The sequence below is a fragment of the Ictalurus furcatus genome, chromosome 17 (genome assembly GCF_023375685.1).
Source record: "Ictalurus furcatus strain D&B chromosome 17, Billie_1.0, whole genome shotgun sequence".
Lineage (NCBI taxonomy): Eukaryota > Metazoa > Chordata > Actinopteri > Siluriformes > Ictaluridae > Ictalurus > Ictalurus furcatus.
This window is the reverse complement of record NC_071271.1, coordinates 18,132,856-18,152,077: the sequence shown is the minus strand read 5'-3', so window position 1 is coordinate 18,152,077 and position 19,222 is coordinate 18,132,856. Positions and strand designations below refer to the sequence as shown.

Below are 19,222 nucleotides of genomic sequence, written 5' to 3'. Positions count from 1 at the left end.
GGGCTTTATTCTGATACAAATACACTGAATTATTATTAGTTGCTACTCAGCATGACGCCAAGTAGATGGGTAATGAAAATAAATGAGCACTACACAAATGATTTAAAGAGAGTCTTAGTAAAAGAGGTTGAGATTTATTCACCCACACACTCCAGACTAGAAACCTGTCTAAATAGATGAACACATATTTCCAGAAACAGCCAATTTCTCTAGACTTGGCCCTGTGTGAATCTGGCATGCTCAAATGCCCCCCCCCCCCCACCCCCCATTTATTGAAAAAAGAAACAAACATCAAAGGAGCAACTACCGTAACTAGGACAGTAGGTTTTACACGCTGCCCGTCTCTGTCCATAAAGTGCACTCTTTGTCCCGGGGAATGATGGAGACAACAGAAAGAGGAATCCGAAGATGTCCTGATCTCACACAAAATTCATAAGAATTCTAATGACTGAGAGAGATTTTTTTGTTGTTGTTGGATTTCATTTGAATGGAGTTGTAAGAAAAGCTACGAGCGATAACCCCTCCACCACTGAAACGTTCATATCTTTTCATACTAGTTGTGAATTCTTACGAATTTGAAAAGGTGAGACCAATGTGGCAGAGTCTGTGCTCGATGATCAGTAGACGTAGCCTTCGCTGTAAGGGTGCGGGTTGCAGTAGGCTCCGTCCTGAACGTATGCCATGCTTTCGTCGTAGTGTGACAGTGGCACTGTCTCCTCTTCATTGATCTGCCTCTCCATGTCGGTCTTCAGCACAGGCCGCTGATTGTCAGGGAAGGCCATGGAGAACAAGGCCTCGGGGTCACACACAAACTTATACACGTATCTCTCACCTGCCACCTAAAGAGCCAGAAAAAAAAGAGGAGATCAGTTTCACTTTATAGTGCTGCTTGAACATGGACGTGAACATAATTTACTAGCTTTTCTAATAGATTTTTGCAGAAAAGGTAATACATATTACATAAAACGTAATACATTTTTTCATAATGCATTAGCTCTGTCACATCCTTTACCTTCTGCATGATCCCTTTCTCGTAGTAGTAGCGTAACGAGCGGCTGAGTTTGTCGTAGTTCATGGCAGGGCGATTCTTTTGGATCCCCCAGCGTCGTGCCACCTTCGGAATAAAAAATGGCCATAAGCACAAAAGAAGAATTCATTAATTCTCAACCGCAATCGGTCTTTATCATGGAATAGTCTCTAATTATATGCGACACATATTATTTTAGTCTCTAAAACTCCTTCAGGTGGACATACTGTATGTATCATTAGAGATGTGCTCATTAGGATGAGTGAAGCATGGCAGATGTTATGGCACCTGTCCGTATGCCCCCTGCTTCTTTTTCAAATCTCCCTCCCTCTATTCTCCATGAACCTGCCACAGTCGGCCTTTTTTCATTCACGTCGTCCACCTGCCTGGTCAAACCCTGCAGCCCTGGGTCACCTGATGGCATGAATTGGCCCCCTGTCCCCTACAGCTGCCCAATGGGCCTATGCCAGCTTCCTCCACACACACAGACACACACACACACACACACACACACACACATAGGCTAAAGGGAGCTCTGATGTGCTGGATGCAGCTCACAAACGCAGCACTGTTAGTCTCCTTGAAAAACCTCGGCCAGTCAACATAGCTTTCACTTTCGAAATATTTAGCAGTCAGCTCTCTGCTGCGCGTTGCATTTGGATGGACATAAAAGCTTGCTGTCTATTAAACAAGGCCTGAACTTTTTTATGGCCATCAAGACATGACCATGAGTTCAGACTCAATATTTAACATGGTGGTTTGAAGGAAGAGTGAAAATAACTTGATTTGGCTAAATAAGGTTAGGCTTATATTTGGACAGTTGGATGAAGTAATCAAGTGATGAAGCAACTCACAGCATATTAGTGCTGCAGGACCTGATTTGACACCAGACTTATCTAGTACTAATCTCATTGAAATGTAATTAAAGTGTTAGGTATCATTAATGCAATGTTTAAATGCAATTTTCTGAATAACCGAATGAACCATGAATAATTACTTAAATAACAATAAGAAACGTAACTTTTATGTTCAGTTTATGTTCAGAGTGATCAGTTTTTTATTTTCTAATCCAAGTAAAGCATGAGTATTTTTACCCAACATGAGCCTGTATGTCCTTTTTAATTCATAGGGTAACATGGTCAGTTACAAAATGACAAAAAGTTAAGCCATTCCCTGTCACATCTCTTCCTCCATGCCTTCATCCCTTATTTACACTTTCACATGTGTGCACACCTGGCATCAGGAGGGTTCCCACAACAATGTAATAACTATTGTTTATATTGCTTATAATTTTGGCTAATCATAATGAATGATAATATACAGTGGGATATTTAATCTCTTACACTATTGGTTTATCATTCAATTTATTTATTTTAAAAGCATATTATAAGGAAAGTACATCTTTATAGTTCAAAGGGTTAAAATGCATTTCACAGTCATATTATACACACACACACACACACACACACACACACACACACACACACACACATATATATATATATATATATATATATATATATATATACATACATATATTAATATAGTTCAATTTGTCATTTTCTCATCATGAGATTGTGATCAAACAAATATAATATTATTAAGGTTATTTCTATACTTTAAATTTTAAGCTCGAAATGGTGGCAGATAATTTACCTTCTTTCTAAAACTAAATTCTAGAAAATAAAGTAACGTTTGCTGCCCACAGCACAAGATGAGCTCTTTTCAAACTTGACGTTAAAAATGTCTAGAAATAGTCTTAATAATCTTTTACTTATTTTACTAAATAGCTCTTAATGAGAAATATTACATACAGCTCTTTAGCATATTTTCACTTAATAGGACATCATATTTTGTGATCAACTTTGATTGCAGTACCTCCTCAGGTTCAATGAGTTTGAACTCCATTCCTCGGCCAGTCCACGCTATGAAGTGGGAGTTGGAGGGGTCGTCCAGCAGGGCCACCAAGAACTGCCAGAGCTGCAGTGAGCCACGCCTCTGATAGGTTGGACCCTCACGGTAAAGCCCTGCCTCCTGTTTGATGTCCCCTGCAGGCATGAAGCAGCTGATCAGGTCAGGATTTCAACAGTGTTTTCACTGAGGAGTACAGTAAATCTCACAGCCCAGAATACAGGATGTTTCTGCCATTTAATCTCCAAAATAAAGCATGTTGTAATAGTGGACAACAATAAAGCAATGCAGATTCGCTTCATTTTAACAAGAAAACTAGAATTTAGTCACAGATAATGTAGAATATTCACAATACTAGGAAATAATATCTCAAATAATCTTTCATGTAGAAGATCCTAAAAGCTAGAAAATGACAAGAACAAGATATAGATACACGAACCATATTTATTAACAACAAAATGTAGCACGACTTGCTGTTTTGCATCAACCTACACATTCACAATAATTCTGCAATTTGAACATTTATTCATTTATTATTATTTGTTGCTCACCCTCTATTGTTAACTGTGCAATACTCTATTTATCCATTAATGTATATAAACAAGGTGTTACTCATGTGTATATATTCATATTTGTATTCATTTGTACATATATTGAGGTGTTCATAGTGTACATATTACCATTATTATTATTTTTCTTACTACTTTTATTCTTATTTTTCTATTCCTATTGTATATATATATATATATATATATATATATATATATATATATATATATATATATTAGACATTTTTGAAAATTCTATTCCTATTTAATATGCATTCTTTCCTATCTGTTTTTTGTGTAATTGAGCTGCTGTAACGAAGGAATTTCCCCAGTGTGGGATCAATAAAGTTGATCTTATCTTATCTTTCTTATCTTTCTTATCTTATCTTATCTTATCTTATTGCATGATAATACTCCTTTTTCCAAATCTGAAGATCATAATGGCAAACATCACGTCACATTGACATGTAATTAGATAGAGTTGGACAGTATCATACGATAAGTATCATAATGTAGTATTAATCACAATATTTAGTGCTGACACCCAAACAGTGGACATACACAAAAAATATTTCTAATTATTATATATATATATATATATATATATATATATATATATATATATATATATATATATATATATATATATATTTATTTTTTTTTTTTTTGGTAAATATGACATAGAAAGGCACTTATTTATATATTCATTATAAAACTTATTATAAAATATTATTACTTAACCATTAAAAAATAAAGAAAATGAAACAATTTGTACTGAAATAAACTTTTAATTTCTTATTAGTTAGAGTTAGTAACAACTGAGACAAGAAAAAGTGCTGACACCTGACGATACACATACAAAAGTGTACCCTCTGGACAAATAAACAAACAAACAAACAAACAAACAAACAAATAAACAGATTCACCGCTGTAATGGCTATGCTTTTACGGAGAGTGAGGTGTTCATTAATTTTTAGGATAATTATATGGTATTGTAGATAGTTGAATTTGACTGCTTTTTTGTGCTATATTTGGCATGACAATAATGCAAATGCAAAATTCCTTTCTCAGAAATTATTTCACTGCCTGTGTAAAGCTGAAACCCAGAAGATATTTATGACATTACATCAGTAATTATAGTAACACCCGATAACAGTAATTGTTTTGGACACTGATTTTTAATTGAATCAATTTTGAATGATGTTATTCTAACTCTTTGTTGATGAAAGCACAACATGCCAGAACCCATGCTCACGCACCCTGACATCACTGTTCCACTAGTTTGCATGGGTGTGTTTAATCACAACTGTACAGGTTACTACTTTCCAGGCAATAAGAAACTGCAGATTCGATGTCGTCAATATCAGGTGTTAGGCATGAAGAGATTGCAGCAATTAGTGCTTTGTGTTAGGTGTGTACATATATTTAGATTTATATTTAGATAAAATATGTGCTGTTATAACACATGAAAAAAAGCAAATGGTGTGTGAACGACAGCTTTCGGTTACACACAAAGATTTTCTCAAACAGCAAAAGCATTCATCTTAGAATCCTTCAGTAAATAAAGCTTTGTACTGGTGAATAAATCTGATTTTCTCATACATCAGGAAATGGATAATAGACTGAGATCTTACAATGATGATTTCGTTGCAAAATAAAACTTACCTTCAGCCTTTTCTGGTACTACACACGTGTCATCATAGAAATGCCTGGTGCCTTTATCAAACATGCAACCTGCAGCAACAAGACGTGTCTTATTATTATGTATGGGACCTAATTTCCTTTTAGATATAACAAATGTTAATGTGAAGCTTTAAACAATACCTTCAGTTCTGTTTGCATGAGCCAAATAACCCTCTTGTCTCAGGTAAACCGAGTGGCAGCTAGGCACTTCTTCAGCACATAAAGAAGCAAATAAAGAAATGAATTGAATAGCAATACATTTTCAATGCCACAAATTAAAGTACCTGTACAACATAGGCACATAAAAAAAAAAAAACTGTGAGCGTTTGGCACTATATTTTTCATTTTGTTATCTTGTAATGTAACTTAATCAAAGCAAAGGTTTCTAAGTGAAAGCTCAATAAAACAGCTAACCCTGTTCATTTAAGCCTATAAAGATCTTTCAAGGCCTCATCCAAGTAATGGCCCTGTCGAGGAAATTACTGCTAATTAAATTAGCCACTGCCCTCCCATCCTCGCTACAGCACACAACAAACACGCTCTTTTTATGGGACTGAATTCTTCTAAATGACAAGGCAAAGATACAAAACACAAAAGATACGTTTCCCACCCTCGAAGTAAAGAAGTTGTAATGAAATGTTATTATATAGGTTTGGTTTTGTATAGGCTCAAATTTTTAGGCTCAACGTTTCAATTTTATTTCCCTAAAATGCAACGTGACATGTCTGTTTCTCAGGAGAGGGGATTAGGGCATGTGTCCTGATTCACATAACCACTACAGGAAGCAGCTGAGGGCCAGACGCTACATTCCTTCCTGACAGTCTGCTCCAGTGTACCTCTACGTTTTTTTTTTTATGAATGAACAGCAAACGCCACTTCATTCATGCCAGAGCTCTGCCAATAGCCCGGGGGCCCTGGGGGAGAGATTATAGGGGCCCTTCTCTCCTCCCTGCTCCAGCCAGGCCCTCAGGAAATGAGACCAGAACCTCTTTTCTCTACTAATGCACTAATTCTATCAGTCACCCCATCCCTCACACAGCCACGATCTGCCTTTAGAGAGAAAGAAAAAAAAACCCGAAAAAACATTTACCGGAACAGTCTCAGACTCTTTCCTGTCATACTTGTGGGGAGGTTAGTACTCGGCTGAGGGGAGGTTATTAGCAAATTTAGGCTGACTGTTCCCGCTAACCAAATGCTAAACATCTGTGAGCTATGTATAATTAATTCATTTGTAAAAATGCACTCCAGAACAGAGGATAAGCTGAAATGTGCTCTATTACGCACACACACACACACACACACACACACACACACACACACACACACACAAACACACATTGGGATAAGGAAGATTTGGATAAAATGTGACCAAAATCACAATACTGTATTGTATCTTTTCTATAGGGTTTGCTTAATTTAACATGGACCCTGTGTGAGAAAATCTTACTCGAACATCTACTATCTTATTCCTTAACATATAACACATTAATAAGTGCTCTTTTGCCTTTATGTAAATCACCTGAGTCATAGGTGAAATCTCGTGGCTCTTGCTTTATCATCATAGAAGGGGGATAAGATTGAGGCAGTGGCGCTCCCACCATGAGTGGATGCTCAAACAGTGGATCAGAGTATTCCTGCTTAAACCCTTGGGACTGGAAGGGAATGCTGGGTTCAGACATTTGTCTGTGGTACAAGGGACGTCCATCTCGCCCCATCGCAGCCGGAGAAGGGAATGAATGACACGGCTCTGACAGCTGACGACGGAACCTGAGGAAAGTCATAACAGCAGCAAAGTCAGCATGGAAAATGGAAATTTTATTTAAATTAAAAATGAGCTTTTAACACTATTTTGTGATTGCAACACTGCATTCGATCGATTGGTTATAAAGCATGAGTAAAGCATATATTCTACATAAACTTTTTCCAGTGAAAGTCAAAAAAGGGCCACAACAATCATCTCATAATTAATAATAATCATCCAGCATAACTCATATTTTAGCCCTGTCCCTAGGGCAGACAAAACTAACTTCTATCCCTCAGCTACTAAAGAGCCCATCTCATTGCTGAATACTATTTCAGTTTGGAATAGAAAAAACATTTTTCTGAATATTTGCACTCAATTCAGACTGCATCAGATTCATTCAGAGTTATTATAAAGTTATACTTCTACATCTCTTGTATCACATTATTATTTAACGTGGCATTTTTAATGTCTTCCTGTCTTGTGCTTTACTGTTGACCTGCTCACACACAAATCCATTACAAACCCACCGATCTCGTCATGTGGAAATGAAATAAAATAAAAACAATCATCATTGTTCCCACCGTCCCACTTATTTAGGACAATGACATTTTTTTCTTACTGTCCTTCCACTTTTTTGACATTGAATAATTAATAATAACCTTCTGCCATAAGTGTTTTGCAAAGTATCTTTATTTCAGTTATTGTGAAAGCCTCAGTTTGCTATGTTAAATGCTTTCTCTGATTAAAAAAAAAAAAAAAAACCCTGTGAAGCACTTTTTTATGGTCAGTCTTGCTGCTACACTTTTCTGACACTGATTTCTTCCATCCGGCACTGTTGTGTTGTCCTGTCTAGTTAGCATACACTGTCCAGTTTATTAATTTATTATAAATTTTGCACTTGTCTTGCACTGTCTAGTATTTGCACTTTAGGTCATTCTGTTTACTGTGCAACTGTATTGTTTGTTGTACCATGCTGCTAAAGATATCACATTTTAGATGGAGGAATGACAATAAAACTCACTTGCCTTGACTTCAACCTAAACTATAACTGATTTGAGTTTGTTTTGGATTGAATTGTTAGTAATATTTAACGTATAGCAGAAGGTATGATGGACTAAAACCTCTCGGGTAGTACTTTAATAATTATTTTCAGATCTTTACCAATAAGTGATAACATGCATAGAGGATAGTGTTATACCTTTGTCTGGTTTATATAGTATAGAAATGAGGGCTGTATTCATATAAAGAATTTATTGCTGTGGTTCCCAGAAATTCTAATAAGAAACTGACTAATCTTAGAATCCTTGGATCAGAAACTGCTTGTTGTAGATCAAACACATCTCTCCAGTATTTAATAAGCTTCAATAAATCTTGAATATTGACTGTGCACAATGGCATTTAACCATTATGGCACTTTAAACACTCTATGTAACAGGTACAGGTATATGTCTGTTGTGACCTATATGTATAAGAAGCTCAAGCCTGCTTTGGCACAGTATTTGCATAAATACCTGTGGTCAATGTTGTAGGTGGTGTCGGGGAGGGGCTGGGGGCCATTGAGTTGGGGGTATGTTCTGTCTGGTTTAGGGGTGAGGCCAGCACTGGGAGACACATGGTGCTGATGGGGGGACACGGGCGTGCTGCAGGGCGTATTTGCAGGACTGGAGCCCTTCATTCCTGCTGCATGCTTTTGCTCGTAGGCACTGCGATCATCAGGGAATGACAGGAGATTGGTTAGAGCCCTAAGGATTTGCAGAAAAGAAGCTCTATCAGGATAAGCTGATGGAAATATATGTAATTGTGTACATTAGTTGGAGAACTTTGTTTAACTACCTTGCACATGAGATCTGCAGCTGACATCAACACTTCAACTTTGACTTTGCAAATGCAATTACGTGCCATTCAGACACATTTAAACATAACATGCACAAATTCTCCCATTTCATCCTTCAGCTCAAAAGAGAACATCGTTCGCACTGAGCTCGCTAGTTTAACTCAGGTGTCATCAAGCTAGTCGTATTTTTCAGCACTGTGTTCATTTGAGTCCAATTTACACCCTTTACAACATGGAATGTCATAAGTGTATCATCAAATCAATGGAAAGATTACTGTAACCAGGCAACCATGTTTCATGTGGATGGTTGTCCAAGTGGAAAGAAAATTAGGTACATGTATTGTGATATAGTAATTGCACTTTTTTTTTTTGTTGCCCTTTCGGTTTTAGATGCACCTGCTGTTTTGTTTCACATAACACAATTTCTTCTGAATGAAAAATTGGGGGGGCTGGTGTAAATTACGAATATTGCAGCACTATTTTACTATTGAAAACATAACTTCACTCAGACTGGAAACTTGAAGCACAGGGATCTCTGATATGAACAACATATGATTGTACGCTTGTACTGTGCAATATATATTAAGTAAATAGGAGACAAATTTGCAACATGCGACACACACAGCAATAGACTACATTATGCTGCACGCACACACACAAGTGAATCATGCTATGCTTGAACAGGACTATGCAGACATGGACTGTGGGTTTCTATGGCTGCTGAAGAAATTAATCAAGAAAAAATGAACCACAGCAAGAAAAGCCAGCAGGACAATTAAACAGGGAAAAGAAGATTCAAAGTTATTTAATACTGCAGTTACGTATTGTGAGGATAATGGGATGTTTATAAATTATGTCTCTCTGTCTGTCTGTCTCTGTCTTAAAGCATTATCTGTTTTCCAGTTACTTCAGTGAAAAATAGAAAGTGTATGTGCTAATGGATGAAGTATCTAAGGGAGTATAATAGGTTAAAGGAGTGCTACAGTCTTGTGCTTTTCATTGTCCTATAATGCTTTGCTATGTTCTTATAAAAAAAAAACAAAAAACAACAACATCAAATAGACCTCATTCTGAAACCTATCTGAATGTTGTATTGGTGAATTGTGTATGTGTGTGTGTGTGTGTGTGTGTGTGTGTGTGGGTGTGTGTGTGTGCGTGTGTGTGTGTGTGTAATTGACCATACCTGATGTTGTACATGCATTTCTCTCCATAGTGGAGCTTGAAGGGTCTATCCTGACTGCAGGCTGATCCCAGATTAACACAGGGGCTGTGGGGCTCGCGCTTTATCCTCAACTGCAGCCCGTGGAATGCCACTGTGTACATGTGATAGAGAGAAAGAGAGAATGAACCAATGAAAATAATGCTGTAATTAAAAATTCACTGATAAAAGAGCTTCAGCTACCAACAAGGTGCTGAAACACCCTGAGAAAACCCATTTAATGAGTTGTTAAAGCACATGTATTGATACAAAAAAGTTAACCCAAGATGAAACATAATTCAATTTATTTCATTGTGTCTAAAAGACATGTCATTTCCTGGCGTGGGTGTAACCCAGTGTAAACGCATGCTCTCTTTTAGCTGTATGCAGATATCGCTCAGACAAGAAGGATATCATTGATCATGTGGCTCTCTCACTCTCTCGCTCTCCCTTCGCCTTCCCACACCATTCCCATTTCTCATGCCTTAAAGGGCTGTTAAGAGCTGAACGACTGCAGATGAATCTCCTGTCCTTCTGAGAAAAGATCAACGCTAAGTCAGTTAGCCTAGCAAAGCAGCTCTTAGTCTGTACAGTATTGAGAAGTAATGCAGCACTGCTGCTGCCACTCACTAAGGATGGATTGGGCTGTACCTGAAAAATATAAATTTTCATCAGTTATCAAAGCACCTGGACATCTATCTATCTATCTATCTATCTATCTATCTATCTATCTATCTATCTATCTATCTATCCAGCTTTACGACTATCTATCCATCCATTCCATAATGGATAAATAAAGATTGGAGAGTCTATAATAAAAATCCTCAAGCAGCTGTCCTCACCATAGTGGAAAATCACGGAGACTAATTCCCAACCCCCTGTGAGATTTGACCTTTTACGATCATTGATCGGAGGTTAAAAAGGCACAAGATAAAGACCTCTGACAATGTCGAACAGAGTAACACTCGTTAAGCAGTGGCTCCATCGCCATAATTATGAGGGTGTAATGAGGGTGGAGATACGTTATTACAGCTGATGATGATGGATTCTGAATTGACCAGCCACAAGGTTTCAATTCCACAAGCTATGTACATTAAATCTACTTTTTATTATTATTATTATTATTATTATTTTTTATGAGCAAGCAACGTATTGTGTAACAAACTGCCAAACACAATTAAAGGATAGATAAAACAGACAGGCAATGGATTAAACAATGCATTTTTCAATGGATCAAAACAAGAACCACTTAAAGTACAGTAAAATACCTCATTATGGATTTTAGTCTGAGGAACAAAATATATAAATCAGTACAAAATGTATTTGCTCTTCAGCGAAGCTGAACCCTATTTTCAGCGGGGGACGTCATGCGTGCGACTCGTTCAAGATTGCAGCAATTACAGACACATTGATTTCTCTTAATGGACGGCATTACGATGATTTTGTCTGTGGCATTTGCTGCTATTATTCATTTCCTCCAAATTTGGATGATAGTTTAAAGAACTATAAAGATGGAAAGATTTCCCATTCACATTTGCACATTTCCCACTGTTATGGAAAACAAAATATAGTCATAATGTATAACATAATAATAATAATAATAATAATAATAATAATAATGTGTTGTTATTATTATTATTATTATTATTATTATTATTATTATTATTATTATTATTATTATTATTTTAGTCACATGTGGGCAAATATATAACAAATTCTTAATTTGCATTGCTTGTTTTCCTGACACAGGTGTCTTGCTTACAATATTTGAACAGAATAGTCAGAAAAGCATCAAACATGTTGATAAATTTAACTAACACTAATGATTAAGGGCTGTATGTATAGTTTTAATAATACAGTTATACTGAGGCAAATCTCACATTTATTAAAAAGCATGTTATTAAATAAATTGGTGGATAATGATATAGTCAGTGAAAGGTCAACTGAGGAATCGTAAGTTCTTACAGATACAGAATGAAAACTATTCTGTTTTCATTCAGTTTTTTCCAGCTGTTACATTGTCTTTACCTAGTTTGTGTTCATTCCTGAATGACCTGAGTAAAAAAAGATTGAGCCTTTCTTATTAGTGTTGTAATATGAACTTCTAGACTGCATATCTGTTTATTTTTATTTTTATTTTTTAGAAAAACTCCCTACAAATCCAAACATCTACATTCCCCAGCATTTAGTTTTAGCTTCTCTCAAACCCTTCTAGTTTATTCACAGATTCATATAGTCTCTTTTATAGTCCTGTGCTTTGTGTGGTTGTGTGCTGAGGGAAAGTGAGCAAGCAGGGCCGTGCCAGCGTTGACACATATGGGAGGGCTGCATGCTATGCTGCCTGTTCAGGAGCGCCACAACCGCGCCCTCGCCCTCCCACCATCTGCCCATCCCTCCTCTCCTGCCCTGCTCTTCCCTCGCCTGCATCCACAAATGCCAGCTAACAGCACTGAGCCGGCTCAATGACACTGCACTACAGTGCACAGGGACGCAAAGTGGATGCGTGTTTAAAAATATACAAACCACCAGCTGATTCAGTACAGTAAGTGCACAGTATCCACCACTGTGCAGAATTATATTAGGTGAAGCGATATTTTATTCTGAAGTGAGGTCACACAATAAATCCCTGGCTGTTATAAATGCAGTTATTGTAATCTCACAATCCTAACTGTTTTCATGCTTTACACCCAAACATAGATCCAAAAAATCCTGATTTAACTCGTGATGAGGAGAAATACACCCGGTTACGGTACTCTCATAAGCAAGAGTATTGTGTGCTGCTTGGTGAACTTCCGTCACAAGACAAAGCCCTCTATTTTTTTTTTTTCAGCATTCTCAGTGCGGCGGTGTGTTTTGGCTTCTCTTTAAGACATAAGCTGGCCTCATACCCCACTGTGCCACACTCAGTCCATGCCACTTCCGACACTGGCACTGAATCCGCTGATCGCCCCGAGCCAAGTCTACTTCCTATGGCCATTTAAAGTAGTACCGGCGCTAGCTGCTACACGCACCATACAACCTACAACTCAGTCTTACATCTACTTACAGAGATAGCAATAAACGAATACTAAACAATGCAATACATATATATGACAGTTTTATAAAACCTGTTTTCAAACACTTATACTGTGTTTTTTTTTTTTTTATAAGCTGATTTTACAAATAGCTTTCGTTGCCCGTAAAACATTGAGTGACTATTTTACTATCAACCATGAAATCATGTAAAACCTTTAGTAACTTTTAGAACGGTACAGTTGGAAAAGCAAAATAAGAACGCACTACACTTACAGTTTTCACCCTGGAAGTCAGGCACAAACTGCTCATCGTTGTCCGGAACTTGAGCTGAACAGAGAAAAGAAAGAAAAAAAGATGAGAACAGGACCAGATTAGTTTCTTTCCTCCTTGCCTGTGGCTAACTCGAAGAGTTAACACAATCTGTATTTAAGTCATTTCCTCTATTACGCTCCAATGATTTAAACAGTAATGAATCAAAAATCGTAATCCTACGCATGCGGACATTTATTAATTTATAACAAAGAAGACATATCCTCTAATTATGTCAATAATCTAATTTAGACTTCATTTGCTGGACAGAACAGGGCCCTGCGTGTGAAACACATCCTAAATCTCTGTCAGTCATGTTCTGAGAAAAAAATTCTATGAGTGAGGGTTAAATTATCACATGGAAAGAAATATTGCATTTTTGAGTGAGCACCAAAATACTCATAACACTAAATCTTCCATCTAGAATAAATCCACAATGTTTTCTGCTCTCTTTGTTTTGACGAGTGTTTTTTTTCCTCTTTGAGGCAAGACTTGGGGACAGCCATGCACCCAAAAAAACACCCATTGTTCACACCGCCTAATTGGGACACGTCCCCACTGGTGAATGCACCTGTACCTGCCGCGTCGGCTCGCCTCCAAACCAAGCATCTCTCCTCCACTGCTGCCTAATGCTAAAATAATGAATCCTTCAGTGCAGACTGCAATCAGGCTTGTTCATGTTTATGTTCCACACGTTTTACACTTTGAGTGTGTGTCTGTTTCCCACTAGCCCGATCTGGTGTAAAAGCCTGTGAGGCAAAAATCAGTATGAGACCTCTGAGCGCCAGCCTATTAGCACGTTCATTTTGGAGTGATAAATATGGATTTCCATTTTCACACCAACAGTAACATGTCAGGGCACACAAATATAAATATACAAACGTACTGCACTTTTATTTGGTTTAATGAGGGCAATAAGTTAAGTTTTTGCTTTTCTTAACACACACACACACACGCACACGCACACGCACACACTCGTGTCCACTCTAACATATGCTGCATGCAAAGCAGTTGACAGATGACTTATCTTTATGGTACAAGCCTGTGTGGTTATAAAGGTGTTTAAAAGCTCAAAGAGCACTTCAAATACGCACAGCAACATCACCATTACAAAACTGTCACCCATCTGACAGATTGGTCCAAATTTACAATGAAAAAGGGTGCTGCTAACAGTCATGTCTACCATTTATTTACTATCTTAGAATGAAATAAGGAAGAAAGGAGGCACAAAAGACAGAGTATAGGTTAACGCAAATGAGAGGGAGATGAAGAGACAGGGAGAAGGAAGAAAGCTGCAGGACTCAGCAGGGTGAATGAGAGAGCCTGTGAATGAGACAGCTGATCCAGGCAGCACTACTGAGGACGGCCTGGGAGTTGGAGCACTGCCGTCATTCACAGGAAAAAAAAAAAAAAAAGACACACACAGTGAAAATGCAGGCCTCGAGTGGCTCGATCATTACACACAGATGCACAGTGGTGCAAACACACTATTATAAGTCCTCTGTATAATTCACATTAAAGTGACACTGCATAAGAGTCTACCTTTAGGACACAAACCTACAACTGACTTGACATAATGATAAATTATTTATAATTATTACTTTCCTTTCAGAAGATGCTTCCCTGTATGACATAGATAAAAAAAAAATTAAAAACTCGTCTATAATTTTTAAAGGGACTTATAGCTGGCTGCCCTGGTGAAAATAACACATGCGTGTCAAATGACCACCCCATCACCTCTTTAGTCTCTCATGTCGGAAATACAGTCGGTCTCTCATACGTCTTCCTCTTCTTTTCAATTACCTGAGACGATAAATCTCTGAAATGATTCCAGTAGTTCTTCGTTTTGGTTCTAATGGACAGGAAGTCATCTATTAAATCTATCTACAATTTGCCTACAACCTCTGGCCACCGTGGCTGACTGATGTAAGACAGACTGAATTGGGTTCGTCACTATAATATCTACAGCAGTGGACAGTTCTTTTTTTTTTTTTTTTTTTTTTTTAAATCCCCATCTTCCTTCCTGAGGCACTAAAATATTTAAATGATGTCTTATTCTTTTAAAGGCCCTGAGGTGGAATTTCTATAATCACACTGGCACTGAGGAAAGCAAAGTGTCCTCAAATCTATTCCTAAGCGGGTTTCTCATCCGAAAATTCTTCAGCAGTACTGCAAGGATTTTAAACGTGTTAAAGAATACATGACGATGGTCTAAGGTTATCAAATATTGAGATTCTTTCACACTTAGGTGTGCGCCGGGTCATATTTTAGTCCGTTTGATGGTAATGATAATGTCTTTATACACATTTTTATTACACTGAACATTTGTGATAACTGTAAAGTCTATTACTGTAATTCACCAAGTCAATAATAAAAGTTAATAATAAACGTGTATAATTATTATTATTTTTACCTAAATGTCATGACTTAATTATTAAATGTCCAATTATATTTCTTAATGCCAAAATGGCTAAAAAGTGAAATCATAAACATAAACAAGAACATTAAGTTAATTGCTTATTTCGTGTACAACACAGACCCTAAGCAACAAAGACGTAGACTGTGGAAATATGTCCCTAATGCAAAGCACTGGTCCAAGTTTTACAAAACTACTTTGCATAATTTTAATGTGACAATCTATTTTGTTTATTTAAAATATGCACATAAAAGATGAGGTTGACCTTCTGGGTCAAACTGCTTAGAAGGATATTAGAAATCCAAACTACAACTTCTAGCGGATTCTGATGCATATTCATATATTATAAACCTCTCTAAAATATTTAAGGCAGTACTAGAAAATAAGAGTACAAGAAATAAGGCATTGTTTTAAAAAAAAAAAATAAACAACTCAAATCTGTGAATATGAATAAACAAAAATATATCATTAAAAATGATTGAATTCTTACAAATATAAAGTCTAATCCTTTAATAACCCTTAAAAATTCTATTAAAATTGTTGTAAAGAACGGTCTAAACCAGCCATCTAATTTTTTTGTCCAGAATGATTTTTGTTAAACAATTTTGTGCTCAAAATCATACAAAAGTTTTCGCAAAAAACGCATTCACGCACACACAAACACACAGACACACACACACACACACACACACACACACACACATGCACACAAATAGTGTTAGATTCTTTTAGTCAACTGATAATAAATGCAGACATTTTCCAATTATACATATTTAAGATGAACTGCAATCAATACTATACTGTACTACTATAGTTACCTATCTAAAGATTTGAAAATTTTTACCTCTTAAGATTTTTTTTCTGAATTATATACTAAACCTTTTTGAACACAAATAGCTACAAACATGTTCAATTGCCAGAAATATCACAGGACAAAACATACACCACTAACCTAAAGGCCGGTGCTGCAAGCAAGAAGGAAACAAGACGCTGGCGCTCAAGTCCTGAAGCATCCCGTTACACCATAACAAGCATGTCTTTCCATCAGAAAAAAAATCAATCAAGTCAGAAAAGTAAAAAAAAAAAAAAAGAACTTGTGGAGGCTACGGCTCAGGCTGCACCCCTTCTGAGCATTTTCAAAAGTTGTCCATTTGTCCAAAAAGTGAAAAAACTCTTAACACGCAGCACTGATAACTGTAGTTCTTTAGAAAGATTCATATATAGACACTATAAGAGGATGTAAGGGAGAGAAAGACAGAAGCAGAGAGTGTGCATGTGTGAGAGAGAAAGAGAGAGAGAGAGAGAGAGAGAGAGAGAGAGAGGGAGAAAGAGGTGGTGGTGGTGGTGGCTCGGCTGCCTTAGCGTTTGCCAAAAGCGGGGGAGAAGAGAGTGAGTGCGATCGCAAGTTCTCCTGGTAATTTGTGATGACACTCGCAGTAGAAGCTCTTCGGTCTCCCTCTAGACTCCTCTGCCTCTTTAATGTATGCATGACACATGAGGTGCCTTCGCCACACACGCATTAATTGGACTGCATATTAGGCATTGTAACTTGAGGCATATTGCTTTCCCCTCCCCCACCTTTTCGCTCTCTCTCCTCTATTTCTCTATCTTTAACACAAAAGCGCTTGTTGATCATCCAACCAACTATAGATAACTTCAACAAGGCCAAGCTTTTAACACAGCACACACACACACATACACACATATACAAAAGCTTACCTTCTGCCAGCCAGGTCTCCTGAAGTTGGCTGAGATCTTGGAAAAGCTCTGTGACAAAGGACAGACATGCAATCAGAAAAAGGACCACAATGACAATCTTCGCTTATTTCACTTCAGACTACAGTTTGTGCTATTCTAGTTCAACAACACACACCTCAGTCTGGGTCTGAGAGCTGGGGGAGCATGTTGTGAAGCTTCTTCAGAGGCATGTGGTTTGTAATTGAGATTTTACAGCACAGAGTGCAGGTGGAAACAAGCAAATTGCATTTTGTGAAATGTTAAGAACCCGTGAAATGAAGATTGCCTCTTTCAGCCACCCCCTCTACATGTTCTGTGCTTACCCTCAGTGTCCAAAGCCAGGTCAGAGTTAATGAATTTCCTTTTCTTGTCTTTTGCCAGTCTGTTACTGCATGCCTTTCCCTGTGGATTTGAGGAACAGACAAACAAATCCATTTATCAGAGATGAGCCAGGGCGCACAGGCTGTGGTGTTCATTTTGGATTGAAATCAAAGTTTATTAATTTTATTTATTTATTTTGCAAGATTTTCACTTTAAAGGTCTAACACATCACGTGTAAGCTGTTCGATGAAATATAATATGAGTAGCCTACTTTTGTGTGCTGCATCTGTGATGCAGACCAGGCAACATGCAACCTTGCAGCCTACTTACATGTGCATGAATGAAAGGCACTCGCTGGTCGTAAAGTGTGTCCATTCTGCAGCAGTTTGGACTCTGACTCTGGGAGATCTGAGTGGAGATGTTATCTGGAGCTGTGCGTTCAGTGCGCCGTCCGATCAGCGCCTGAGCTGCTCTGAGAGAACGGCTTGAAGCTGCTTTAGTGGAAAGGGAGGGGAAAAAAAGCATGAATGAAGTGCTCGAACCCGCAGAGAAGGTCCGCTTTCAGATGCTCCATTCACCAAGACGCATACAAGCGTGTAATCTGGCGATCTGCGCTCCAAACGTGGAGTGTCTCTCAGCGTCGGCGCGTATTTAATATCTAATCTGTCCGATTCATTTCATACAGCAGGTATGAGCAGCAGGTAGGATAAACTAACACTTCAATTACGGTTGAATTAACATATTCAGGATTGGATTAACTCTTGGTACACGGATTAAAAGCCTAACGTTTGCGTTTATGTTGCGCGCAGCTGTATTCATGTAACACTGGAGATTTTACGCGTCGCTACGGACTTTCCAAACTCACCGATAGTAGCGGAAATGTCGCACTCACCTCTATAAAACGCAGCGTGTTGTATCCACAAGTTGAAACGGGAAAAGGTGCTGAGTCTCGGCGTTCTCTCTGCACAGATTTCGGCGATCAGGTCCGCGAGTTCTCGGCCTCCCTTCAAAGCCGCGCCGCCGCTGCGCATTCTCATTGGCTCCGAGCGACGCGCCGCCAAACCCCGGAGCGCCCCTTCTGCCCTCCACAGTCCTGTTTACACTCCTCTAACATCACGTAGACCGAATTTACATAGATGTACAGCAGAACAATAATGGCTGTCGTGATCATCGGATTTTGGTTATGATATGTTCCTAGAGTGGCACCCCAAGAGTACTTCTTATATAACTTTAAAATATATAACATTTTTTATTTTTTATTTTATTTTATTTTTTTTACCTCTAGATGTGGATGGGACATATCTTCAAAATATTTTATGTACATAAATAATACAATAGTTAGTTTCACATTTGAAAGGTACACTACATGCACATATCTACCTAAACAATACACAATAAAGGAACACAAGATATACCCCTGATTCTACCACCCTACTGATAAGGAAAGCCATTTTTTTTGTACCTTTTCCCCACTGTGTG

The 19,222-nt window shown here is 37.8% G+C and overlaps 1 protein-coding gene across 3 annotated transcripts; it reads right to left on the bottom strand.

Annotated features, from left to right (window-relative positions):
• Nucleotides 1-296: 296 nt before the first annotated feature.
• etv1 (ETS variant transcription factor 1) lies at nucleotides 297-18,548 on the bottom strand. 3 transcript variants are annotated; one of them, XM_053647532.1, is made up of 12 exons: nucleotides 18,074-18,548; nucleotides 17,746-17,824; nucleotides 17,405-17,452; nucleotides 13,234-13,287; nucleotides 9,931-10,060; nucleotides 8,425-8,616; nucleotides 6,689-6,936; nucleotides 5,311-5,379; nucleotides 5,152-5,220; nucleotides 2,906-3,075; nucleotides 1,013-1,114; nucleotides 297-839 (listed from the first exon to the last, which is right to left on the bottom strand). In XM_053647532.1, exons 1-12 carry the CDS (start codon nucleotides 18,266-18,268, stop codon nucleotides 618-620), a joined length of 1,578 nt encoding a protein of 525 aa, XP_053503507.1. In that variant the 5' UTR covers nucleotides 18,269-18,548; the 3' UTR covers nucleotides 297-617. The 3 variants fall into 3 exon arrangements, with proteins under 3 accessions (XP_053503507.1, XP_053503504.1, XP_053503506.1); XM_053647529.1 differs by lacking the exons at nucleotides 17,405-17,452; nucleotides 17,746-17,824; nucleotides 18,074-18,548 and adding an exon at nucleotides 16,638-17,382 and having other exon boundaries at nucleotides 8,425-8,655; XM_053647531.1 differs by lacking the exons at nucleotides 17,405-17,452; nucleotides 17,746-17,824; nucleotides 18,074-18,548 and adding an exon at nucleotides 16,638-17,382.
• Between the last annotated feature and the right edge of the window lie 674 nt (nucleotides 18,549-19,222).